Source organism: Monodon monoceros, unplaced genomic scaffold, assembly GCF_005190385.1.
Source record: "Monodon monoceros isolate NGI ecotype Baffin Bay Population unplaced genomic scaffold, NGI_Narwhal_1 Super_Scaffold_15, whole genome shotgun sequence".
In the NCBI taxonomy this organism is placed as follows: Eukaryota; Metazoa; Chordata; class Mammalia; order Artiodactyla; family Monodontidae; genus Monodon; species Monodon monoceros.
This window is the reverse complement of record NW_021703771.1, coordinates 46,444,068-46,471,964: the sequence shown is the minus strand read 5'-3', so window position 1 is coordinate 46,471,964 and position 27,897 is coordinate 46,444,068. Positions and strand designations below refer to the sequence as shown.

The window sequence follows — 27,897 nt, the reverse complement described above, 5'->3', positions numbered from 1 at the left end:
GTTTGTGCCCCGGTCTGGGAAGATCCCGCATGCAGCGGAGCAGCTGGGCCCGTGAGCCATGGCCACTGAGCCTGCGCGTCCAGAGCCTGTGCTCCGCAACGGGAGAGGCCACAACAGTGAGAGGCCCGTGTACCGAAGAAAAAAAAAGAATGCTGGAGTAGCAATTCTCATATCAGACAAAATAGACTTTAAAATAAGACTATTAGAAGAGACAAAGAAGGACACTACATAATAATAAAGGTATCTCGATCCAAGAAAAAGATATAACAACTGTAAATATTTATGCACCCAACATAGGAGCACCTCAATACATAAGGCAAATACTAACAGTCATAAAAGGGGAAATCAACAGTAACACACTCATAGTAAGGGACTTTAACACCCCACTTTCACCAATGGACAGATCATCCAAAATGAAAATAAATAAGGAAACACAAGCATTAAATGATACATTAAACAAGATGGACTTAATTGATATTTATAGGACATTCCATCCAAAAACAACAGAATACACATTTTTATCAAGTGATCATGGAACATTCTCCAGGATAGATCATATCTTGGGTCACAAATCAAGCCTTGGTAAATTTAAGAAAACTGAAATTGTATCAAGTATCTTTTCCGACCACAACGCTATGAGGCTAGGTATCAATTACAGGAAAAGACCTGTAAGAAATACAAACACATGGAAGCTAAACAATACACTACTTAATAACGAAGTGATCACTGACGAAATCAAAGAAGAAATAAAAAAATACCTAGAAACAAATGACAACGGAGACACGACGACCCAAAACCTATGGGATGCAGCAAAAGCACTTCTAAGAGGGAAGTTTATAGCAATACAATCCTACCTTAAGAAACAGGAAACATCTCGAATAAACTACCTAACCTTGCACCTAAAGCAATTAGAGAAAAAAGAACAAAAAACCCCCAAAGTTAGCAGAAGGAAAGAAATCATAAAGATCAGACCAGAAATAAATGAAAAAGAAATGAAGGAAATGATAGCAAAAATCAATAAAACTAAAAGCTGGTTCTTTGAGAAGATAAACAAAATTGTAAACCATTAGCCAGACTCATCAAGAAAAACAGGGAGAAGACTCAATAGAATTAGAAATGAAAAAGGAGAAGTAACAACAGACACTGCAGAAATACAAAAGATCATGAGAGATTACTACAAGCAACTCTATGCCAATAAAATAGACAACCTGGAAGAAATGGACAAATTTTTAGAAATGCACAACCTGCCAAGACTGAATCAGGAAGAAATAGAAAATATGAGCAGACCAATCACAAGCATTGAAATTGAAACTGTGATTAAAAATCTTGCAACAAACTAAAGCCCAGGACCAGATGGCTTCACAGGCGAATTCTATCAAACATTTAGAGAAGAGCTAACACCTATCCTTCTCAAACTCTTCCAAAATATAGCAGAGGGAGGAACACTCCCAAACTCATTCTACAAGGCCACCATCACCCTGATACCAAAGCCAGACAAGGATGTCACAAGGACAGAAAACTACAGGCCAATATCACTGATGAACATAGATGCAAAAATCCTCAACAAAATACTAGCAAACAGAATCCAACAGCACATTAAAAGGATCATACACCATGATCAAGTGGGGTTTATCCCAGGAATGTAAGGATTCTTCAATATACGCAAATCAATCAATGTGATAAATCATATTAACAAATTGAAGGAGAAAAACGATATGGTCATCTCGATAGATGCAGAGAGGGCTTCCCTGGTGGCGCAGTGGTTGAGAGTCCACCTGCCGATGCAGGGGACACGGGTTCGTGCCCTGGTCCAGGAAGATCCCACATGCCGTGGAGCGGCTAGGCCCATGAGCCGTGGCAGCTGAGCCTGCACATCCGGAGCCTGTGCTCCGCAATGGGATAGGCCACAACAGTGAGAGATGCGCGTACCGCAAAAAAAAAAAAAAAAGATGCAGAGAAAGCTTTCGACAAAATTCAACACCCATTTATGATAAAAACCCTCCAGAAAGTAGGCATAGAGGGAACTTTCCTCAACATAATAAAGGCCATATATGACAAACCCACAGCCAACATCGTCCTCAATGGTGAAAAACTGAAAGCATTTCCACTAAGATCAGGAACAAGACAAGGTTGCCCACTCTCACCACTCTTATTGAATATAGTTTTGGAAGTTTTAGCCACAGCAATCATAGAATAAAAGGAAATAAAAGGAATCCAAATTGGAAAAGAAGAAGTAAAGCTGTCACTGTTTGAGGTTACATGATACTATACATAGAGAATCCTAAAGATGCTACCAGAAAACTACTAGAGCTAATCAATGAATTTAGTAAAGTATCAGGATACAAAATTAATGCACAGAAACCTCTTGCATTCCTATACGGTAGTGATGAAAAATACGAAAGTGAAATCAAGAAAACACTCCCACTTACCATTGCAACAAAAAGAATAAAATATCTAGGAATAAACCTACCTAAGGAGACAAAAGACCTGTATGTAGAAAATTATAAGACACTGATGAAAGATATCAAAGATGATACAAATAGATGGAGAGATATACCATGTTCTTGGATTGGAAGAATCAACATTGTGAAAATGACTCTACTACCCAAAGCAATCTACAGATTCAATGCAATCCCTATCAAACTACCACTGGCATTTTTCGCAGAATTAGAACAAAAAATTCCACAATTTGTATGGAAACACAAAATACCCCCAAATAGCCAAAGCAATCTTGAGAACAAAAAACGGAGCTGGAGGAATCAGGCTCCCTGACTTCAGACTATACTACAAAGCTACAGTAATCAAGACAGTATGGTACTGGCATAGAAACAGAAACATAGATGAATGGAACAGGATAGAAAGCCCAGAGATAAACCCACACACATATGGTCACCTTAACTTTGATAAAGGAGGCAGGAATGTACAGTGGAGAACGGAGAGCCTCTTCAATAAGTGTTGCTGGGAAAACTGGACAGGTACATGTAAAAGTATGAGATTAGAACACTTCCTAACACCATACACAAAAATAAGCTCAAAATGGATTAAAAACCTAAATGTAAGGCCAGAAACTATCAAACTCTTTAGAGGAAAACATAGGCAGAACACTCTATGACATAAATCACAGCAAGATCCTTTTTGACCCACCACCTAGAGAAATGGAAATAAAAACAAAAATAAACAAATGGGACCTAATGAAACTTCAAAGCTTTTGCACAGCAAAGGAAACCATAAATAAGACCAAAAGACAATCCTCAGAATGGGAGAAAATATTTGCCAATGAAGCAACTGATAAAGGATTAATCTCCAAAATTTACAAGCAGCTCATGCAGCTCAATAACAAAAAAACAAACAACCCAATCCAAAAATAGGCAGAAGACCTAAATAGACATTTCTCCAAAGAAGATATACAGATTGCCAACAAACACAGGAAAGAATGCTCAACAACATTAATCATTGGAGAAATGCAAATCAAAACTACAATGAGATATCATCTCATATAGGTCAGAATGGCCATCATCAAAAATTCTAGAAACAATAAATGCGGGAGAGGATGTGGCGAAAATGGAACACTCTTGCACTGCTGGTGGGAGTGTGAATTGGTACAGCCACTATGGAGAACAGTATGGAGGTTCCTTAGAAAACTACAAATAGAACTACCATATGGCCCAGAAATCCCACTACTGGGCATATACCCTGAGAAAACCAGAATTCAAAAAGAGTCATGTACCAAAATGTTCATTGCAGCTCTATTTACAATAGGCAGGAGCTGGAAACAACCTAAGTGCCCATCATCGGATGAATGGATAAAGAAGATGTGGCACGTATATACAATGCAATATTACTCAGCCTTAAAAAGGAACGAAATTGAGTTATTTGTAGTGAGGTGGATGGACCTAGAGTCTGTCATACAGAGTGAAGTAAGTCAGAAAGAGAAAGACAAATACCGTATGCTAACACATATATATGGAATCCAAGAAAAAAAAATGTCATGAAGAACCTAGGGGTAAGACAGGAATAAAGACACAGGCCTACTAGAGAATGGACTTGAGGATATGGGGAGGGGGAAGGGTAAGTTGTGACAAAGTGAGAGAGTGGCATGGACATATATACACTACCAAACGTAAAATAGAGAGCTAGTGGGAAGCAGCCGCATAGCACAGGGAGATCAGCTTGGTGCTTTGTGACCACCTAGAGGTGTGGGATAGGGAGGGTGGGAGGGAGGGAGATGCAAGAGGGAAGAGATATGGGAACATATGTATATGTATAACTGATTCACTTTGTTATAAAGGAGAAACCAACACACCATTGTAAAGCAATTATACTCCAATGAAGATGTAAAACAAAAAAAAAAATTCAGCCACTGAAAATCATATTTTGAAGGGTATTTAGTGACAAGGAAAATGCTTATAATAGAAAGTGAAAACAGCATAATTTAAAACTATGCATATAGCTATTCACATACCCATATATAAAAGTGAAGGGCATGTATTGGGATTTAACAGTCATTATCTCCAGATAATGACATAATAAATAATTTTTACTAGCTTCTAAAAAAAAAAAAATTTGCTGTATAAAATGCTACATTATAGCATGGGCTTTAGAACTAAGCCCTAGCAACCCACAAAGTCTCTGTGTGACTCTGGGCCGTTTAACAACCTCTCTGACTCAATAGCTTCCTCTTTAAAATGGAGATGAAGGTTTAAGAAGATTAAACAGAATAATGCACATAAAGCACTGATACATGGTGTGTATGATACATGGTGATTCTAGGACATCTGAGGGCTACAAACAACACAGTCCCCATCATCATCACCACCAGTGTGACAGTTAATTGTATGTGTCAGCTTGGCTAGGTTATGGTGCCCAGTTATTCGGTCAAACACTAGTCTAGGTGCTGCTATGAGGGTATTTACAGATGTGATTGACATGTATAATCAGTTGACTTTAAGTCAAGCAGATTACCCTTAGTAAGGAGGGTGGGTCTCATTATTATCCAATCAAGGGAAAGCCTTAAGAGCAAAAACTGAAGTCTCCTGGAGAAAGAGTTTTGCCTCAAGACTGTAACAGAAGTCCTGCCTGAGTTTCCAGCCTGCTGGCCTGCCCTCATAGCTGTGTGAGTGGATTCCTTTAAACAAGCATCTCTCTCTCCCTCTCTCTCAGTATACATAAATAAATATTTATTTATAAAATAGATAAAAATCAATTTAATATATATGTATCTCCTATTGGTTCTGTTTCCCTGGAGAGCTCTGACTGTTACAGTCATCACAACTTGCCTAGCTGTTCCCCACCCCTTTGCGGTACCAGTCAGAACACGATCCATAACCAAGACGATGTACAGTTAGCTGAAAGCAAGCTGCTAGTGTATTTAATTGACTTCCACAACTGTCCTCCAAGCAGCAAGACATTTCCAGCCTTGTCCTCCTCAAAGACCTAAGTGTGGCATCTCACAGTGGAACATATGAACACAGAACAAGCTAATATCCGTGGCTTCCACTTTACCCGTCTCTGGCATAAATCTAATGTATGACTGGAAATTTATCCTAGGAAATAACTGTTCCGGAGGCCCAGTTCTCATCTCAGAACTGTGTGGCATACGGTTTTCTAGGGACCCATTTTTCAAAGCATTAAGTCATTGTGTTTTCACCAATTGATCTGGAGGGGATCTATTTGTTTTTAAGCAATGCACAGAGAATACTGATTGGCCCTTCCCTAATATGTACTGACATCGTAAATTCTAAGCCAAGGCTCTTGGTACAGGGATTGATTCAGACTGAGGGAGCTGGAAGCAGCGTAATATCTCCAGTGATGCAGAGAAACTCCCTCCATGTACAGCAGGGAGCAGTGCCCACCTGCCATCTCCTTCCTCCGCCCACCCTCTGCAAAGGGCATTTCTGTCTTCTCCTTTACTGACTGCGCATTCACTGTAGGGCCAGGTTCTATGCTAAACACTTTGTATATTTTTTCTTGATTATTCTTTCCCACAATTCCCTTTTCTACTCAGAAAACACTCACAAAGCACCATGCTTCTGGAATGGAAGGGATGAAAGTTACATATTTTGGATAAAATCGAAGTAGATGGAAACCCTGCCAAATGCTTCTTAAAAGCTGCAACACCTGCACACTAAAAATAGCAGCTCACGCAGCCCAAGGAAAGAAGCCATTCTTTTCTTTCGAAATCTGGCTTCAGAAATCTATCTCCATGAATCAGTTTATCAGCCATTGATTAGCTTCTCTAATTAGCTTCTCTAATGACTGTAAGAAAATACAAGGCTGCTTTGTAGGTGGCAAATGGAGGGAACTCAATCCAGCATGTGCCTAGACCTCAGGCAGAAATTCTGAGCCCAGAATTTCGAAGCTTGGTAAAAGCACATCCATCTCTTCATTCATTCATTCAACAAATACTTGTTGACCACAGTAACTACTATATAGCAGCTGTTCCACATGATTAAAAACAAAAAAAGTGGACAAAAGCTCCCGCCCTAAAGAAATACACCTGCTTTCACCTAAACTTCCAGCTGTGTATATGCAGATTATTGTCACTACAGAGAAACCACAGGTTCTTCTGGAAGCCCTTGCCCCCAGCATCTCCCAAGACCAAAGTAACTTCTCTCTCCACCCTGTGAATTCAACAGCCCTTCTCTCCTCTTCTCCTTAGACAAAAATAAGCACACCTTCTATTTATCTTTTTCTGTCTTGATTTCTATTCCTTCTCCTTCCAAGAGCAAGGATTATTAGAAATTTTTTGCCTACACAATAAATATAAATCCTTCTCCCAAAGAAAACATGACAGCACCATAGTTATACTTGCTTTGTGATTTTCATGTGACTCTCAACTCCCAGACTACAAAGGAACTCAGATAGAAAGCTCTTCCATTGCCACTGTTCTTCTGCCTCTTCCTTACACATTTATTCATTATTATAATGACTAATGTTTCAGGCATGGTGCCCAGAGCTATCAGAGCTATCAATATATTATCTTATTTAATCCTCTTCAATGGCCCTATGAGGTAGGTGCTCTTATCATAATTTCACAGATAATGAAACAAAAACTCAGAGTTTAGGTAACTTGCCTGACAAAAAAAGTCAAACACACCTACCACCAAACCCGATTCACCCTCTCTTATGTACTAATTACAATCAAAACCCATGGTTTTAGAAAGGAAAGGTTAAGGTACATCATAACTCCACATTTCGCCTCTGCAAGCATCTCCTGGCTGGGCTCCTTGAAACCAATCTTGCTATCCTCAAATGTATTGTTTATACTGCAGGCAGCCAGAGCTTATGTAAGTGTACATTGGTCGTGTTCTTCTTCTGCTAAGAGTCTCCAATACTGCTCAGTGCTCTTAAGACAAAGCACACATAACTTAATAAACTTCCAAAGTTCTGCCTGATCTGGAGCCTACCTGCCGCTCCAGCCTCTAACACCTCGCTACCTTTCACACACAGCTTCAGCCTTTGGAACTGATTTCATTTCCCGCAATGCACAATGGTTCCACTCACAGTTTCATGATATGTTGTTTCCTCTGCCTAAAACATCATTGTTTATAAACCCTCACCACACACACACACACACACACACACACACACACACACACACACACACTCCTCTCTTTATCCTAGCTAAGTCCTCCTCGTTCTCCAGTTGTCAGCTTAACTGTCATACGCTCAGATGCCTTCCCCAGTCCCTTGTATCAGGCACCCCATGGTTCTCCCATATTCTCTGTGAGATCTTTCACGTACACAGTGCCTGGCACCAGCTTGGCACAAAGCAGGCTAGGAACAGATGCTTATCAAACAAGTGAATAAATGGATGATGTGGTGGGGGGAGCCTATCATCCAGCACTTCAATCTCCTCAATATTTGTCTAATCCAGACAAGCTCGGGATTATCAAAGGTGCCACAGACTGGTATGGATAATCCATCACAAGAGCCCACTCCTTCTACCCCCTGTGCAACCACATCCTGGGAAAACCAACCCTTTACACCACAGACTGGAGCAAACCTGCCTCTTCTCTTTCTTGGCAGGTGTGCCCACACTGGAAAAGATGAAATGGCCCTGGCTGGCATTCACATTAGATCATCAGTTTCAAGGCAAAGAGAGAGAGATGTGTCTATCAGTTAAGGAAGTGCTCAGCTACAGGTCAAACAAATCCCAACTCAACCCGGCCAAAACAGTTAGGATATCTATAACCTCACATGGTGAAAGTCCAGCGATAGAGCAAGCTCCAAGCACGTAGCATGGCAGTCAGTTGCTCAATATTACCTTCAAGGACTCAGGTACTCTCCCTCTTTCCACTCTGCTGTCCTCACCATCAGTGACATCCTAAGGCTGGTTTCCTTCCTGATCATAAGGTAGTTGACAGTAATATCCAATAGCAAGATGGCTGTTTCTGTGGTCAGATCCAGCAGAAAAAGAGGAATCTCTTCCCTCACTATCAAATGTAAGTCTTTCCCTTCTATCTGATTCGGCCAACCTGGGACCTGTGCCCACCCCAAGACCGACAACCATCTGCGGAAAAATGCCAAGAACTCATTGGCCTATACAAACCATCTGGGGTAAGATGGATGGACTAATGAGGAAACCAGCAGAGACTCTGGAGAACAAAATCTCCAATGCCAAGGACAGAAAAGAAGGAGTATACTCCTTCCCATCTAACGCAATTACTATATTTTTCTGTTTGCAGTGGCTCCTGAAGATGTCACATGGAAATACTCCCTATTCCTTTTGATTGTGTGGTTGTATTTCTTCTTGCTGACGTTAGCTTCTCTTGAAGTTAATCGTCTTCTTCTGCAGGCGTGCTTATGTTGAGTCAGCATTTAATATTTAGAGGATTACTGCTTACAGCAGCTGTAGAAACTGCCCCACTCAACCCTGCACAGGGGCAATACAAATGATATCAAGAATGTAAGCCAGATGACTTCATCACTCTTTTTGATGTAGGCAGATCTTTGGTAATATCACAAAGCAGAAGTTTCCATCACTCCACATTGGAAGAAACATCACACCTTAGTGGTGCAACATAGGCTGAAGAGAGGAAAAGAAAGGCGTCACAGTTACCAACCCTCTAGTACTGTCCTGCTCCCCAAAGGGTCACATTTGGGTGTTCTGGAACAGGAGTTTAAAAGCCAACCCATTTTTAGAAAAGAATAGGTATGCCAATGTCCATTCTATTCCAGTGCAGATAACTTGTCAAGTTATCCTGGGTCCATCTTTGCAGGGTTTATCTAAATATACTGAGGTACCTAATAATTCCCTGGTTGGAACTCTAATCCAGCACACAGGATCTTTAACTTTTAAACTCTCTGCATGGGCTAGTCGCCTCCAGGACACAAGCACATGGAACCAGTGCTGAAATGGCTGAGCTTTATTTACTTTTATTCTGAGGGACCAGCACATGAAGAAGAAAGACTAGAGATATGCTTTAAAAATAAACATCACTTGATTTCTCAGAAGGTCTTTGGGTTTTATTGTCATGTATACCATAAGAACATACCATAAGAACTGGACAGGGATGTAGTGACTGTATATTTCAAATGACTTGTCAAAATTCCCACAGCTGTCACATAGATATATTCTCAAACAGTTATTGACCAGTATACCCCTGAAAGTCTTTGGGTGAAGTGGTGGCTGATCCCACTGGTGGAGAGTTCTGGACACACTTCAAAGACAACCAAGTTGATCTCTGGTGGTCTCCCTCACTTGTGCGTTCTTCTCTAGCCCAATATGCTTATAGCTGTCTAGTGGTACAATCTCCCCCTCTATAAAAATATGCCCAGTGTCCCATGTTCCAAAGCCACCTTCAAGCAATGCTCCATCTTTCCTTGTGACTAACTTCACCTCCTAAGAGGAAAGCAATCTAATTGACTGACTGAAATAATAACTGATCGACTAGATTAAAACATACTTGCAAGCAGAGACCTAACTTTGTAAGTTTGCATCTCTTAACCACACCTACGACTGCTTTCCTTGAAGCAGACATACAAAGGATATAAATCTAATCTTGTTTAATTTTCCCAAGGTGATGTACTTAAAGAAGAAATTTAACTCTAGTTTCTAACTGGTATAAATTGTTTAGGAAAATATTTATGAACAGGAATAAGATATGTTCTCCTTTCTCCTCACTTACTTTGAGCTAGGACCTTACCATATGACTCTCTTACCTTTCCTTCCCCAAACCACCATAAGTACACACCATTAATTCACTACACAAGTATTATCAACATTATAATGCCCAAGGGCTATGCTGGGCACTGGGCAAAAAGCACTAATCAAACCAGACATGGGCCCTACTTTCACATACTCTTCTTGGCAATTAGTTTTCTTCTTCCCTATGTTTCCCTGGGCTTTTTACCTGCCAGTGATGATGATGACGATCCTAATACTAATGCTAATAATAATAATAAAATTTTGAGTAGGACTTTCTATATGTCAGATGCTAAGTGCCATATTATATATATATATATATATATATATATATATGCGTGTGTGTGTGTGTGTATGTACACATATACACAGTCTTTTAGTCCTCACAACAATGTGGAAAAAGATAAGAAATTGAGGTCCCCAAGATCAGAGCACTCAGATGCTAAAGTAGGCAGTCTAGCCCTGTTCTTAACCACTGTTGCTTATAATGAGCTTAAAATGCCTTCTATTTTTATTTCTACAACTGATTATCCCACAGGAAATTTCTTGGTAGAGAGAATTTAAAACTTTTGGGAAATAGAATTGGTAGAAACGTGTGTTGAGTTTTAAAGTATGAGTAGGACTTATGTATCACCCCTAGTGTTTCCCCAACTCTGGCACCATTCAAATCATCCTTCTATACTTTTTCTACATCCCCTACCTTTACATAGATCGATTTAAAAAAAACTGAAACTAAAATTTATTGAGTACCAACTCTGTCCCAGGCTCTATGACACACATTATTTGAGAAAATAAAATCAGAGAACGTCAATTTGCTGAAAATAATCTCTTTTTTGAAGGGGCCTCTAGCAGATCATTTGCCCCGTCACTCAGCAAATATGTATTGAGCACTTACTTCATGCTGGGTTCTATGTAAGATGCTGGGTAGAGAACACCCTTGTGGACTTACAACCCATTAGGAGAGTTCAGACAAGAAGATAATGTAGAGTGTGAAATGATAGGCAACAGGCAGCACATGGAATGGGGCATCTAACCCAGACTTTGGGGGTTGAGGGTCAGACATCAAGGTTTTCAGATACATTGGTGCCTCTGTGTTTTGGCTGAAGAGTTATAATGTCTCATACACTGAGCTTCTATATCAGTATATCTTTAGATTGTACTCTGAAGCACTCATAGCACCGCCTAGCAGCACCTGAAAATTGAGGGTCAGGGCTTTATAGTGTCATTCACTGCTTTACTTTATTCATTTCTGAAGTTCAAAACATTTCCACAGAGAGCATTAATAGTTCTCCAAGGTGGGAATTTTGACATGGAATGAAGGTGCCTTTGATTCATTCACACGTCACATGGTGTCTGGGACTTTTTTTTCTTTGTTTGTTCACTTGTTTCCCTAAGAACAAACAGGAATCAACCTTTTAAGCCTTACGGAGCGAATTACTTTAATGGTTAAAATAGCAGAGAATATTAGAAATCCAAGGCTAGCTCTCTGCAGGGCTCCTCCACCCCGACCCAAGCATTCCATTTCCTTCTGCCTTTCACTTTGAAATGCCTTTGCTTCTTGTATATGTCTTAACCTCCCCCAACACCAAGAGTATGGGGTAAATGATATCAGACTGTAGAAATTTCTTTTTTAGAAAAAGTGTGCACTACAGACTCTGGCTCCTTTACCTCCTACTCCAGGAACCACTAAAAAGGAAGAGACTCGTCAGGTTCCTAAATCCAATGAACTGCTTTCTAGCTGTGACAAGGGAAAACAGGGAGAGGACATTTTTGTTATTGTATCTCAATTCACCAACCTACAGCCCAACCAACTGCAGTCGTGGTCCTGCAGGCCATCCACACACATTTCCACCCACATATTTTTCATTTCTTCAACAAACTAATATCCAAAAGGAGCAGTCTGATATCCATTGCTATAAATGCTTTGGACCGTGCTTTCCCTCCATCATCTTCGTAGGCATGCTCTCAGGTTGCAATGAACTTTGGGGCTAAGGAGGTAATAATCATGGTCGCATCACATTGGACGCGATGAGCACACTTATCAACATTAGCGTTGCATATGATCAATTTTCTAAAACCAGTGCAAACAAGCACCTTATTGCTTACACTTCTTTAGGCTTACACTGGGGAAGGTCAATCCAAAATGCAGGGACCCCATTAGCAGCAGGAAATAAATAGGAAGCATTAAGAAAAAGAACTAAAAAAAATAAAGAAAGAAGTATTTTGCCTGAAAAGCACTAAAATCACACAAACTGTTAGAACAGGTAAAAAAAGATACATTTTTAAAATATTTTTATTGCATATATACAATATGTACAATATTTATACTATATATTTTATGTTGTATATATATAACAAAATTTACCATTTTAACCATTTTTATGTGTAGAGTTCTGTGGCATTAAGTACATTCACAGTGTCGTGCAATCATTACCTCCATATATTTCCAGAAATTTTTCATCATCCAAAAAGAAGCTCTATAAAAAAGGATACATTTTTAAGTCAAGTCACTGGACTCGTTACCACTTGGAACTGAAGGGTTGTAATGAAACCATATATGGCTCAAGGAAAGGGAGGGGGTGGGGGGAAGGCGGAATCTTTATGTGGTGGCTTGTTCTACAGTTGTATTCACACATTCAGATATAGCTAGCTCACAGGTAATTTCACACTGAATATTTTTGTTTTCTTAAGTGATTCCAATTCAATGTGGTTCTTAAGTAAAACTTAAACACATTAAACATAAAGCATTCTCCTTGAACCAACTCTGAGCCAAAAAAAGCATGGTAAGGAAAGTTGAGGGCTATCTTCAAAGAAGGAAAACAAACTATTCCAAATGGAAAAACTATTCTCTATCAATGTGCGTGTGTGTGTGAGTGTGTGTGTGTGTCAGAGAGAAACAGAACAAGGTAGAAAGAGACAGATGGATCCATAGACAAAGATTCATTACAAATAATACCTAATATACACTATTTGAGAAATAATGTATATAATAGATATTATATTTAAATATTTATATAGCCCCCAAAAGATACAGAAATGAAAAGTAGGAGAAAAAGAAAAGGTCAAGGTACCATGGATTGATGTCTTCATTGGTCTGTCTTATCTGGGAACTCATATTTCCAGAGACAGTAACAATCCTAGGGGTGCGCTGGTTACCCAATCTCTCCATCAGTAGAAGTTAAACACACAACCTTTGTAAACACTGTGTTCTCCTATGCAAATTCAGCTTCGAGACAAGTTCCCTGACCCTGCTTCCAACCACAGGGGTGCTCCTAACCCCTCCCAGCTAGCAATTCTGGAGCAATCGCTTAATGGAGTAACCAGAATGTGAAATTCATTCCAGCACTCACTGGGTGATGGTAGCTTTTGTTTGGTTGGTTTTTGTGATGTTTCAGACTTACCCTGTAACTAGCTAAAAACTGACCTGTGCTATTTTCAAGGACAGCTCACCTCCTTTTGGACTGAAGGCCACTCATCAAGCTTGGCAGCACTGGAGGGACAACAGTTAGTTTTGTGAAGCTGTAGAAGTCCTTCCTAGCTCTCTGACTCCACACACCCTACCGAAGAGCTCTCCCCCTTCCCATCCTCCGTCCTCCCCACGTACACCTCTCCCACCTCCCAACCTCCCTGCTTCCAAGCAGTCGCCCCACCCTGGGACTTTCCGCAGCCCCTCACCTCCCAGCAGCATTGGGAGCGGTGTGTAGGGCTATCCGTGGAGGCAAGGGCTCCTCTGTGAGGGCGCAGTGTTTCTCCTGCCTGCGGCACGATCCAGATAAGGACAGAGGCTCCAGCCATCCCCGCGTCACAAAGAGCTCCTCTGATCCCCCTGGCATCTGGGCTTCCCCTCATTAGCACATAAAAGCTGCTCTGTGCCTTCCCTCTGAGCCGCTCTGTCTGTCCCACTGCCGGGCTCTATGGAGCCTTTTAGGCCCAAGCTCATTTTGAAACCTCCCCAGTTCAAGAGGCGCTAACCCTTTCCCGAAACCTGTCAAACTGTCCTTTACAAACCGCAGGTACCGCCGAAGCAACCATCACTTTGAGAGGCGCAATAAGACTGCAGGGCAGATGCCTTCTGCCAAATTAGTCTTCCCAAGAAGAGGCGTTCTTAAAACAAAGCCAAAAATGTTTAAATATATCTAGCTTTCAAAAAACGCAATACATTGAAGTAAAACAGACTTGTGCCTTGTTCGTAGGTGGGTGGGTTCCACTTCAGACTCTGACCCGCAAGGCTCAGGAGGAAAACCACCGAGCAGAGCAGCGCCTGCATCCAAGTCCTCGGCGCGCTGAGGGCGCTCTTTAGCGCTTACCCCGGGCCTGGGACGGCACAAAGCCACGAGAAACTGGGCTCCCATTTCAATTTTGTGACCAGGATAACAAATGCAGAGTGCTTGGCAGCTTTCCAAGCCCTCTCCCAGATGTTATGTCATTTAAAAATCCCCAAAATGCAATGGGAAATGAAGGGCTAGGATTATTTTAACCAGTTTACAAATGAGAATATTGAGGTCCCCGAAAAACGGAAGTCAGTTCCCTGTGACAGAACATCTCACATTTCACATTCTGAAAGGGACATCATCATCCCAGGGGCTCAGATACAAAATCTCCAAGGGACGTTTAATTCCCTCTTCTCTCTCTCACACCCCACTCCCAAGTTATTATCAGGACCAAAATCCTCCTGAGCTCTCCTAAATACGCCCTGCACTAATATCCTGACTTCTTCACAGCTGAATCTACTGATGGTTCCTGCATGCCTGTCACCAGGGCCCAGATCTGTTTCTAAGTTAACCCTTTCCAAGACAGACTCTAAACAGCAGTAGCTTCTTTCTGCCCATCACACTCCTCACCTCCTCCTCCTCACAAATGTCAAAAAAGCGCATAGGGCTTCCCTGGTGGCGCAGTGGTTGGGAGTCCGCCTGCCGATGCAGGGGACACGGGTTCGTGCCCCGGTCCGGGAGGATCCCACATGCCGCGGAGCGGCTGGGCCCGTGAGCCATGGCCGCTGAGCCTGCGCGTCCGGAGCCTGTGCTCCACAACCGGAGAGGCCACAACGGTGAGAGGCCCGCGTACCGCAAAAAAAAAAAAAAAAAAAAAAAGCGCATAGCTCTGCCCTTAAATCCTACGATACTTCTCTTGTTTGTCTCCTTTCTGACTCTTCAAAATGACTATTTCCACTTCTCTCTGTACAAATGTCCTACACCCCTCCCCCACTACCTAGCACCTTCATTCTTAATTGATAGGATGTCCTCATAGTTCACAGAAAAAGAAAAGCCACCAGACAGGAATCACCTTTTATTCTCACCACCAAATCTACCAAATTATCTTCATTTACACCCACGCTTTCTCCCCACCACTCCTGGACCATGGAGAGTGTCCTGGCTCCTCTGCAAGGTCAACCTCTCCCCCTGCACCTGGGATCCTACCATCTCAGCCTTTGCAAGGCCTTCCTCCTTCCTTTATCCCATTCCTTCCTGCATATGCAATTTTCCCCTCTCCACTGTACCTTTCCCATCAGCATACAGACCTTTTGTATTATGTCCTCTCTTAACAGACTCTCCCTTTACTCTGCTCCTGGTTAGAGGAAAACTTTTCAAAAGTTATGTTTTGAAACCCCCAGCTCACAGTCGCTCTCCAAACCGTTCCATCCAGGCTTCCATCGGCACCCACCACCTGAGCCTGTGCCTATCTGTGGCCGAGACACTGATCATTTCTCCACCCTTCCCTTAGCTGATTACTCTCAGCACCCGCACTGCTTATTTCCTCCCTCTCAAAACACTTCTCTAGGCTTCGGAACACCGTACTCTCCAGTTTTCCCTCCTGCTTCAGACCTCTCCTTCTCCAACTCCTTTGCTGGGTCCTCCTCCTCTGTTTGACTCGGAAGTTGATGTGCTCCCCAGAGTGACCCTGGGACCCCTTTTCTCCTCTATCGACAGATTGTCCCCAGATGATCTTATCCAGGACCACACCAATGACACCCAAATCCAAATCCCCAGCCCCTGATTTTTCCCTAAATCCCATACTCCAGCTATCATGTGACACTTCCACTGAACATCTCTAACTTAACTTGCCAGAAGTAAACTCTTGACTTTTTATCCACAAACATGTTCCTCTCCCTGTCTTTCCCATCTTGGACAAGGGCACCATCACTCACCCAGTTTCTCATGTACCCCAAACTGGAGTTTTTCTTGATTCATTTCCCTCAGCAGCTTCACCAAACCACTCATCCAATCCCATGGACTCCATCTCCCAAGATGAATCACTCCAAAACGCAATCATTTCTCTCCACCGCATTGCTACCCTCCAGTCCAAGCCTGCAACGTCTCCTTCCTCCTGGAGCCACTTACCTCTCCCGCAGTCCATTCTCCAACAGCAGCCAGGGTGGGCTTTTCAAAACATTATCCACATTACTCCTCTGCTTAAAACCTTCCAGTTGCTCCCCCATCCCACTGAGGATAAAACACAAGTTCTTCTCCCGGCCTATGGGGCCCGAAAAGACCTCACGCCTGCCTCCCCTCACCCCACCCCAGCCCGTGATCTCCCCCCTCCCATGCTCCCCTCCTTCTTGCACTCCCTCACTTTCAGTCACTCTGCTGCTTGTTTCATCTCAGCATCCCCACCCGGAATGCACTGCCTCCTGACCCTCAAGTAGCCGGTTTCTTTTAGTCGTTCCAATCTTAGCTTCAATGTTACCAGACGGGGAGAGGCCTCTTCTGACCACTCAAGTTAAAGTACCACCCGTTACCTCTCTGTCACATCGCCCCACTTTAATTCTCTGGAGAGTATTTAGCACAATGAGATATCTGTCTTATGTATGCATTTATTGCCTGCCCCCAACTAGAACATAGTCTCCAGGAGAGTGGAGGCCCTTTATGTCTTGTTCCCTGCAGTTTCCCCAATATCTAGATGGTGCCTCTTACCTGGCTCAGTAATTATGGTGCTGAATGGCTGAAGAGTTCCTACTCTATGCTCCTCAGAGCTTGAAGTAGAGCCATGCCAGTGGTCCTGCTGCTCATGCTGAGCCCCCCTCTAACCCTGACCCTCCTTTCTGCACTCAGACCTAGAATCTACTCTCTTTAACTTTAAGATCCTTGAAACATAGCACTCTCCACTTATACCCCATTCCACAGAACTGCGATGTTGCGCTGTACCCCTTCTCATCGCTAAAGAGCTTCCCCGCCTAACATTCCAGGGGATCCCTTTAAGGTGGGCTGCGCTGTACCCCTTCTCATCGCTAAAAAGCTTCCCCGCCTAACATTCCAGGGGATCCCTTTAAGGTGGGAGCCCTAACCTAGCCTGTTGGGTTGAGTCCTTGATACTTAATGTAGCTATTGTCAGGTCTAACCTGCTGCCTCCACATTGCCAGCTGGGATGTACAGATTTCCAGGGCCATGACTAGCACCAGCCGAATGCTGCCACTGTGAGGACCCCCTACCTACCCCATGATTAGATGCACTTCCAGAATCCAGACTCGCTGTTGCTCCCTCTTGGATACTGGACTGGGACCAGCGCTTCTCAAACTACCTGTTATAAGATATTGGTTCTTTTTCTTCAACTCACTGAAGACAATTCTTTTGTAAAATACAATTCAAAAAATCAACTACTAGAAAAATAAAATGGCAAAAAAACAAAAATTAAAATACATGACCCAATATTTTAATATTAGGGAAAAAAACATGAAAGTACTCTGTCAAGTTGCTATAGCTATTTCTAATGCTTACTCTTGATTTCTGTTCTTCTCACAGGCTGGTTACACAATCTGTGAATCAGCACAGGTCCACAGACCACTGAGTAGCTGGCTAAGGTCCTCCAGCTGCCTGTCTAGTTCAGGTAACACCCTAGGTCTCTTCTGCCCTAGCGAGCAGATCCCTTCCTTGTAGCAAGTTTATAACCTTTCAGCAAACAAGTATTAACCACCCACTATGTTGCAGACACTACTGAGTACCTTCTCAAAAATAATCTAATCTTCCTCTCTCTGACCCTGGTCCACACTCTGTTCAAATTACAGCACTTCCCTCTCCAACCTGGCCGCCTCCATCCCATTTAGACTCCTGTCTCCACTCCCCTATACGGCTACAGTAGCCACCTAACTGACCCCTAAACCCTAGTCCATCCTCTGTCCATCTCTCCTACAGACTTTGTCCAAAATATAATGTTCGGGCAGATCTCTGATCAAGTCCTTTCTCTACTCAATAACCTGCAAAAATAATAATCCACAGTCTAACTCATATTAGCGTGTCTAAGGCTTTCCATTATCTGACTCCATCCTGCAATTCTAGCCGTACTTCACTCTACTGCCTTTTTACCTACATATAATATTGTCAAACTGGTCATTTAATCCTCCTCCAGTCTCTTACTCTATATTTGGTTCATCCTTTCTGTCATCTCCCTTCTTGCACGTGTTCCTATCCTACCCATCTGCTACAGATCAAATGTTTATGTCCCCGCCAAAATCCATGTGTTAAAGCCCAACTCCCCAGTATAATAGTATTTGGAGGTGGAACCTTTGAAGGTATTAGATTTAGATGAGGTCATGAGGGTGAAGTCCTCATTATGAAATTAGTATCCTTACAAGATGGGAAAGGAGATCTCTCTCTCCCTCTCCCTCTCTCCCTCTCTCTCCCTCTCTCCCTCTCTCTCTCACTCTCTCCCTCCACCATGTGTGGATACAAGAAGACAGCTGTCTGCAAGTCAAGAAGGCCCTCACCAGACACGCAATCTGCCAGCACTCTGATCTCAGACTTTCCAGCCTGCAGAACTGTAAGAAATAAATGTCTGTTGTTTAAACTGCCCAGTCTGTGATATTTTGTTATAGCAGCCCAACCTAAGACCCCATCTTCCAATGCCAAGGACAAATGCCATCCCTAAACCCTCCTGCCCTGTCTCCAGCCTAGTCTCTCCTTCCTCTGTAGTCTTATAAAAGCACTTAGCTGTGTTACCATAAAAATTGGTTTCCATGGGACTTCCCTGGTGGTCCAGTGGTTAAGACTCCACACTCCCAATGCAGGGAGCTGGGGTTCCATCCCTGGTCAAGGAACTAGATCCCGCATGTCACACATAAAAAGATCCCACATGCTGCAACAAAGACCCGGCAAAGCCAAATAAAGAAACACTAAAAAAAAAAAAAAAAAATTGGTTTCCATATCTATAAAAAGATTATTATGAGAATAACATAGGATGTAAAATTTTATAATATAAAATGTATGCTTTATAATATAAAATTTAAGATTTTGAGCTACTGTCTAAATGCTCATTTTAATTCAAACACTCATAGGTTGTATCAAATTACATAGTAAAGCAATCAAGTCCTTCCAAATCACCCTCAATCTCTCTTACCTGCAATGCACAAACATGTCCCCAAGCTCCCTCAAAGTTGCGTATGCACTGTCAGAATGCTGATATTTTCAGGAAACTCTATTCTCTTGGGTTATACGGCAATGACCTTGATAGGCTCGCCCTGAAATGGCAGGATGAGATCAAAGTCTGTTCTCCTTTTTCTTCTAACACTCTGAAAGTAGATGAACATTAATGGCTATTCCTCCTTTGTTTAAAGTCCTAAGTGAAACAAATTGTATTGTATTCCTCAAGAAAGATCTGCCTATGTGTATAGGCATTGTAAACTATGTGTAAACTCCAAGTAATTTTATTATGGGTTCAGTCTTCCTCTTGAGTAGTTTTCTTACAGGTGAAACAGCTAAATTATGGGGTTTTCTGCATCTCTGTTAGATCAGCTTGAAAATCTAATCATTTTGATGTATGTTATCTTTATTTCTACTTTACTTAAATTGTCCCCTTGATAGATTATATTGAAAGGGTAATAACAGTTAGAAACTCTGCCAATGGCACTCAAGGGTCCACGTCAGCCCCATGACTGTCTGGTTCACCACTATGATCCAGCAGTGTCCAACATATAGTAAACACTTAATAAATACTCATTGAATAAATGACTGACTGATTGAATGAATGAGTGGACGAGGAAAAGAGAAACCAGTGAAGTATTTGTCTTACACAATGGATCAGTACCTTGTACTATCTCCAAGCCAGGAATGATTAGGAATTGTAGCCCTGTCGCTCTAAATCTGGATATAATTAGCATGCTTTCGTTTTTAGCCTCCTTTATTTATTTTTTTTTTTACATCTGTATTGGAGTATAATTGCTTTACAATGGTGTGTTAGTTTCTGCTTTATAACAAAGTGAATCAGCTATATGTATACATATATCCTCATACCCCCTCCCTCTTGCATCTCCCTCCCACCCTCCCTATGCCACCCCTCTAGGTGGTCACAAAGCACCGAGCTGATCTCCCTGTGCCATGCAGCTGCTTCCCACTAGTTATCTATTTTACATTTGGTAGTGTATATATGTCAACGCTCTCTCTCACTTCGTCCCAGCTTACCCTCCCCCCCCCACCCCCCTGTCCTCAAGTCCATTCTCTGCGCCTGCATCTTTATTCTCGTCCTGCCCCTAGGTTCATCAGAACCATTTTTTTTTTAGATTCCATATATATGTGTTAGCATATGGTATTTGTTTTTCTCTTTCTGACTTACTTCACTCTGTATGACAGTCTCTAGGTCCATCCACCCCACTACAAATAACTCGATTTCATTTCTTTTTATGTTTAGCCTCCTTTAAATGTGTATTCAGTTGTACTAGCTTTCCCTAATTAATTTGTTAAAAGGGCAGGAATTGATGGTTCATAATATCAGAACTTGTAAAATGGTATGTAAGGTATTTTTTAACATCACAGTCACATAGGTAAATTTTCTTGAGAGTTTAAAATTTAAATCTAGCAGAAAACAATATTTTAAAAAGTTTAATAATAATATACTTAAACAAATTACATTCATGTTGCCACCGATTGAGGCATGTCATTTTTCTAAGAAAATATTTTCTAAGACATATTTATTTTTATTGTTTTCCTTGCCATTTCCTGAGAAACTTCTTCTCAACTCTTGTACATTCAACTAGTGTCTGTATAAGACAGAATAAGTGCAATATGGATCACATACAGGACAACTTATTTATATGATTCTAGCATCTAGATATTTAGAAGCATACAATTAAGCATTATGCATAAAAATTCAGATTACAGATTATAATCATTCACTCTCAACAGTAGTACGTATGCCAAGCTACCCAGTTAGATTTTGAGGTCCTTCAAGCCAAGAATAATGTTTTGCTATGTATGTGTCCTCCAGAGGACTCAGCACACAGAAGGTGATTAGGAACAAATGAATATAGAAACAATCAACAGAGTGAAAAAACAACCACTGGAATGGAAGAAAATACTTGCAAATCATATATCTGATAAGGGGTTAATATCCAGAATTTATAAAGAAGTCCTACAACTCAACAACAACAACAAAACCAAACAATCCAATTTTAAAATGAGCAAAGGATTTGAATAGACATTTCTTCAAAGAAGATATACAGATGGCCAACAAGTATATGAAAAGATGCTCAAAATCAGTGATTATTAGGGAAATGCAAATCAAAACCACAATGAGATATCACTTCACACCCATTAGGATGGCTGCTATCAAAAACAAACAAACACAGTGTTAGCAGGATGTAGAGATACTGGAACCCTTGTGCACTGTTGGTGAAAACGCAAAATGGTACCACTGCTATGAAAAATGGTATGGAGGTTCCTCAAAAAATTAAAAATAGAACATATGATTCAGCAATCCCAATTCTGGTTATATAGCCTAAAAAAACTGAAAACAGGATCTTGAGGAGACATTTGCACATTCATTTTCATTGCAGCTTTATTCACAAGACCCAAGAGATGGAAGTAACCTAAATGTCCATCAATAAATGAATGGATAAAGAAAATGTGGTATTACACACACACACACACACACACACACACACACACACACACACACCACACACACACATAATGGAATCTTATTTAGCCTTAGGAAATTCTGCCACTTGTGACAATGTGAATGAACCTTGAGGACATTATGCTAAATAACATAAGCCAATTACAAAAAGACAAACACTGCATGATTCCATTTATATGAGGTATCTACAATAATCAAACTCTTAGAAGATAGAATGGTGGTTGCCAGGGTCAGTGGGGAGGGGAAAAGAGGAGTTATTGTTCAATGGACACAGAGTTTCAGTTTTGCAAGATTAAAAAAATTCTAGAGGTCTGCTGCATAACAATGCATGTACAGTTAGCACTACTACACTGTACACTTAAAATGATTAAGATGGTAAATTTTATGTTATGTGGTTTCAGACCTTACATATATACACTAATATGTATAAAATGGATAACTAATAAGAACCTGCTGCATAAAAAAATAAATAAAATTCAAAAGTTTAAAGTAAAAAAAAGAATAAGTGAATGTATACCTGTAGATGTTCATGTCACAGTCAAGAAATACGCCAAATAGTATGGGGTATTTTTCCATGTATCTATTGGCATTTGACTTCCTCTAAGTATACTTTTCTAGAAACATAATCAAGAATTAATGTGTTTGAACAAGGTTCAGTGAATGCTCATTGGCCTGAACTCAAATGAATGAGAAAGCTAAACTAAAACCTGGTGGTGGTACTTTCACATGCTCGATTCTACTTTTATGAGAAATGGCAATTAAATAATAAATCAGCTCTTGCACTAAGTAACTTTAGAACTATATGGGCAGCCAACTCAATTTGCCATATTGTCTACATCTATAGCAGTGTACAGTAAAAACAGACATCTTTTATTATGGTACTGAGGCACTGAAGGACCTTGAGAGAGTAAAAGGCCAAAGAAAAATTACGTGAAGATAGGTCCATTTTCTTACACGTTACTTCCTTGGAAATGCACCACTTTATCCAAGGTAAACCAAATATTCCTTTAATATGAACATTCAGTTTTCCAAGCTCCATGCAAAAAAATATACTGGATGATCTTCCAGTTTTATAATTTTGTCCTTTAGTTAAAAATAAATGTGTCCTTCAGACATCTTTTGTTTACTACTAATCTTAGAAATGTCTGTTTTTAATCACACCGTGCTGTTCCATTTGGAATATTCTGTATCAATTATCCTCATTACTGGTTGGTCTTCCCCCTTCATTCTGACATCTGTTAGAAGGAGTAGCTTGAGGAAGAGCCTCACTCAATTTTTTAACAAAAGTCGTCCCATTTGCTAAAAAAGGATCACCTAAATGATAACAGATGTCTTCATCAACTGTACCTAATAGTACAAGCATAACTCTGTTCCTGGCAGCCATTCTGTTGGTTCACCATGTTCTCTCTACCTTACTTAATAACTCAGAAAAGCTATATATACATACTGTCCCATCACATATGGTAACTTCCCACATGGATATCGATTTTATGTAGGCTTGCTACCAACTCTCCTATGTATCCTCCTTAATGCTTTTTAGTTTTCAATTCAAAAAAGTTTCATAAATTTGAAAATTAATGAAATAAATCAAAATGTAAGTTAGAAATCAGCTAGTTTCAAATCAAATGAATGGATGACCCAGAGTCACACTCGTGGTTCCATTCCAATGATTAAACATCCCCACCACAAGACAGAAAAAGGCAGAAATGCCTTTATAACTTGAAACAACCCAAGGCATCTCTTATTGGGAAGAAAGTGGGTCAAAACTTGAAATTCATGGTTATTTTTATTAAGATCTGAAACTAATATTCAAGTGGGAAAAGATAAATAAAATTGCACACATGCAAAACATAAAACAAGCTATCACTCGTTTTTCACAAACATTTCATAATGAAATCATTTTAGAGGAGAAAATCTTCAGGTACTACATAGATTAGTATCTACTCCTATATGTTTCTAAGAAATCTACTAGTATCAGCAGTTTCTGTGAGAGGGTCATCAACTGTTGCCCTTGAAGTATTTTCTTTTTTGTCATATCTTGTTTGCCTGTGGCAGGGTAATAAATACTATCTCACACTCAAGAAATAAGTGAAGAGGAGTTTGCCATAATTTTTTCCTTCTTTGAACCAAGACATTATTCTCAATCTTTGGGAATTAAAGAAGTAACAATTATCCCAGCATCTAAATCATCTTGTATTTCTTGCATCACACTGCCAAAACAATTTTGAACAGGACGGGGAGAAGAATGTGACACATCCCATTAACTGGTAAAAATAATTATCTAGCACCTCCTCTTTCACCAAAATCATGGATACTATTATATTCTACTCTAATTGTTTTACAGGGAGTAGTCAATCAGTGAGATGTCCTATTTGTCATACAAAAAATGCAACCATCCAACTCAATAAGCCTTTAAAGAAAGGGGAAAGGATATGGAGATATACTGAGGAAATAAAATGATGCAGGACAATGTAAGGCAGATTGCATTTTCATTCTAAGCTTCTTGAAAGGCAGTACGTTTAATTATTAATCAGTACTTCTCCCTTTACCTATCCCTCGGTAGGCAGGATACAGACAGCATATGTGCTGGCATTTCTTCCTCTGGGTTGGCAGGTAGCTACTGTTACAGGCTGTGACCAGTGGCAGGCAGTTCACCAGGCTTGCGGTGCTCACAGTCTGACACTCCTTGTCCCAGTGCACCATCCTCAGTCTCTCAGCACCGCCCCTCTGGCCCAGTGGGATGCTCAGAGTAACTAACAGTGGTGCAATGCCCCACTCAGTCACTGAAGAGACTCTACTGGCCAGCTCACAGCACTAGAACGCTGCCAACAGTATATCTGCATGCCAAAAGTTAGAGGGATATTTTTCATATTGGCTCCAAACTTCCAGATTTCCAACCTCACTTTCTGCTAGCAGCTAAGTTGCTGCATGCCAGAGGTAGATGAAAGGAAAATTGTCCAGAAGACAATTAGTTAGGGCAACGTAGGTGAAGGAAATAGAAGTATTAAGGAAATAGGAAGAGGAAAAGAAGACAAAGAAGCAAAAAGGGATCTTTAGCTTTTAGAAAATGAACAAAGATGCTTATGATATGGCACCCAACGGGCCAGCCTTAAAGCCATTACTGCCTAGTCCAAGATACCTGGAGGGTTCAGACCAGAGGGGAGCCACACCTAAGTGCTGGCACAGGAACTCGAAAATTCCACTCCCTCCCCCCACCTCTTGCTTTTACACAGAGCCCAACCATTCAACAGCCACAACTAGTGCTGTCTCCTGTTGACATAATCATGGAGCAAAAGCCAAGCCCATCAGCATGCTAACGAAATTACTCCACTAGGATTTTTACACTTATTCTGATTTTTTTCAGTCTCCTTACCAAAGGCACTCCTGCTCCAAAGAAATATTTTCTTCTTATCCTTTAAGGCTAAGGAAAGATCATTTACTTAATACAAAATAGTACACTGAAAATTCTGAAGAACTTTGAAAGACAACCAAATGTTTCCGTTGAAATCTAAAGGCTATAACCCTAGGGTTCCATTCACAGATGTATCTGCCAGGAAATGTCATGGACCCAACCTTTCAGTTTAAGTTCCTCCTCTATAAAACTCATGTCACAGATCACTGAAGGCTAGTAAAATACAACATTCTCCCCATGATGTACCATGACTTCAATTAACTTGTGTACGATATTCCCACTGCCCTCTCTTAGACAACAGAATTCGGTTGAATAATGAGTTCGTGTAAAGCTTTATACTTTCCCAAGTCTATCTATTTCTCGAAACCATGATAAGAGAGGTAAGACAAGTACAAAACACATTTTACAAATGAAGAAACCAAGAGCCATGGAGATGAACAGCTCTGCCCCAAGCCACGTGGCAAGTCAGCGGCAGAGGAATGATGACAGACCAAGCCCCTCAGCTCCCACCTCAGTGCTCTTGTTACTCTGGACTCTAAGATCCACGAAACATCAAGAAATAACCTGCACAGAGTCAATAATAACTTACAATCAAGCAAAGATAAATGAACAATGGCACCAGTTTTTTCTCAGCTTGATGAGGGAAATTAATAATTAACATATTCTGCATAAAAATTTAAACAGCCAATGCCAAGTCATTTACAATTCAAAAACATCACAGGTATTCAGAAAGGATAGGAAGCCCACATAATATGTACTGAGCCAGCATCTTCTTGATTAATTCTGCTCATTATCCTTTTTAGATGTAATATGTAATATTTTGGAAGGTGCTATTCTAAGCTACAAATCAAAGGGAAGTAAAGGCTTGAGTTTCTATTACCAACTCTTGTCTCACTTCAGAGTGAATTTCTTCTCGTTTGATAATAAATGGAAACACATGGAAGCACCCACAAGTAAGCTAATATACGTTAAGTCTTCACAGGTGAAGACTCCTGAATGGTTTGGGATTTCATATGACTAAATTAAACCATACTCCGAAAATAAGGAGCTTTTCAAGCTTCTATTTCTGTACGTATTTTGTGCTCCCACTAGAGCTTTCAGCCCCAAAGAGCTTGAGGTGAATCCCTGGGGGGAATCTCGGCTACCCCAAAAGAGTGCCACACAGAAACCTGTACGCACAGAGCAACCTTAAGAGTTACCCCCAACAGATGCATCGAAAGGCACACACGCACCCAAATAAAAACACACACAACCAGTTCTCTATTTGATTTTTAAGTGTCAGCTCTTCAACCATTTCAAGTTACTTTAGTAGAACAAGTCCCTTTCGCATCACGGCCGACTCAGGGGCGCCAGGGGGGGCCCCATCTCACATCAACCTGGGTTCTCATCCTAAACGCCTCGTCCTTGATCCATCCACTGCGCAGATTCCAGCACTGGAGGCGCCGGCCACCAGCGTTCGCCTCCTCTGGCTTCGACACAGCCAGGAGCCTCCTCCTCATACGCTTCCCGCAACATTTCTGCACTTTGCCTGCGTCTGACCCAGGCCTGTAGCCTTCCCATCCCCGCTCCCAGCCAGGAAGAGTCGGAGCCGCAACTGGAGCGCAGGGCGGGAGAAGTGGGTCCCCGCGCCGCCCGCCGGGTCTGTCTCCACTACCCCATCTCCCGGCGAGGGGCTGGGATACCTCCGGGCGGAGCGCGAGGCCGGCGACTTCCACGCCATCCCCGCAGCCCTGCGCCTTCCCGCCTCCTCCCCGGCCACCCCCAGGTCCGCTCTGGCCCCCGAGCGCAAAGCTGGGGCCCGAGTGGGAGAGGGACGCGAGGCGACACGCGTGTGCGAGGGTGTGAGCGCGGACACACAGCAGCCAGGCTGGCAGGACCCCGCCTCTCCCCGAACTCCCGCCTCGGACCAGCCGGCGCCCGGGCGCTCCGGCGCTCCCCGCTCCGGGACAAAGCTGCCGCGGCCTCTCCGCCAGCGCGGGGCGCGTCGTCGCCCGCTCTCCTCAGTCTCCCCGGACGCGACTCCGTCCGTCCCAAAGGGCCTCCGGGCCGCCCGGGGGATGGAGGGGTCCTCGGGCCGGGCGCCCGCAGCCGCAGCCCCGTGCCCCCGCCGCCGCTCACCTGTTCAGCACTTTGCGGATCCTCTGGCGCACGCCGGCCCGGGAGGAGGCGGACAGGCTTCCGCCGCCGCCGCTGCCCTCGGCCGGCAGGTTCTCGATGGTGGTCACCACATGGTTCGGCGGGGCCGGCGACGGCGGCTGCAGCTGCTGCTGCTGCGGCTCGGGGGGAATCATCGCGGCGGAGGCGGCGGCGCGGCGGCGATCAGAACGCTGCTGGGCGCATCGTGCGCCGGCTCCGGGCCCGGGAACGCGCGGAGGACTCTGCCGGGCGGCCGCGGCCCGGGGAGGCGGTGCTGCCTGCCAAGCGGCGAGGCGGGGAGGCACCCGCGGCTACGGCCGCCGCCGCCGCCGCCCAGCCCGCCACTCACACCTCTCCAGTC

General features: G+C 42.3%; 1 protein-coding gene across 1 annotated transcript in view; it reads right to left on the bottom strand.

The window, feature by feature from the left end:
• Positions 1-27,691, bottom strand: part of SLC35F1 (solute carrier family 35 member F1) — a 414,335-nt gene extending 386,644 nt beyond the window's left edge. Inside the window, exon 1 of the mRNA XM_029224221.1 lies at positions 27,519-27,691. Coding sequence (XP_029080054.1) covers positions 27,519-27,691 — 173 coding nt within the window. The remainder of the gene's footprint in view (positions 1-27,518) is intronic.
• Between the last annotated feature and the right edge of the window lie 206 nt (positions 27,692-27,897).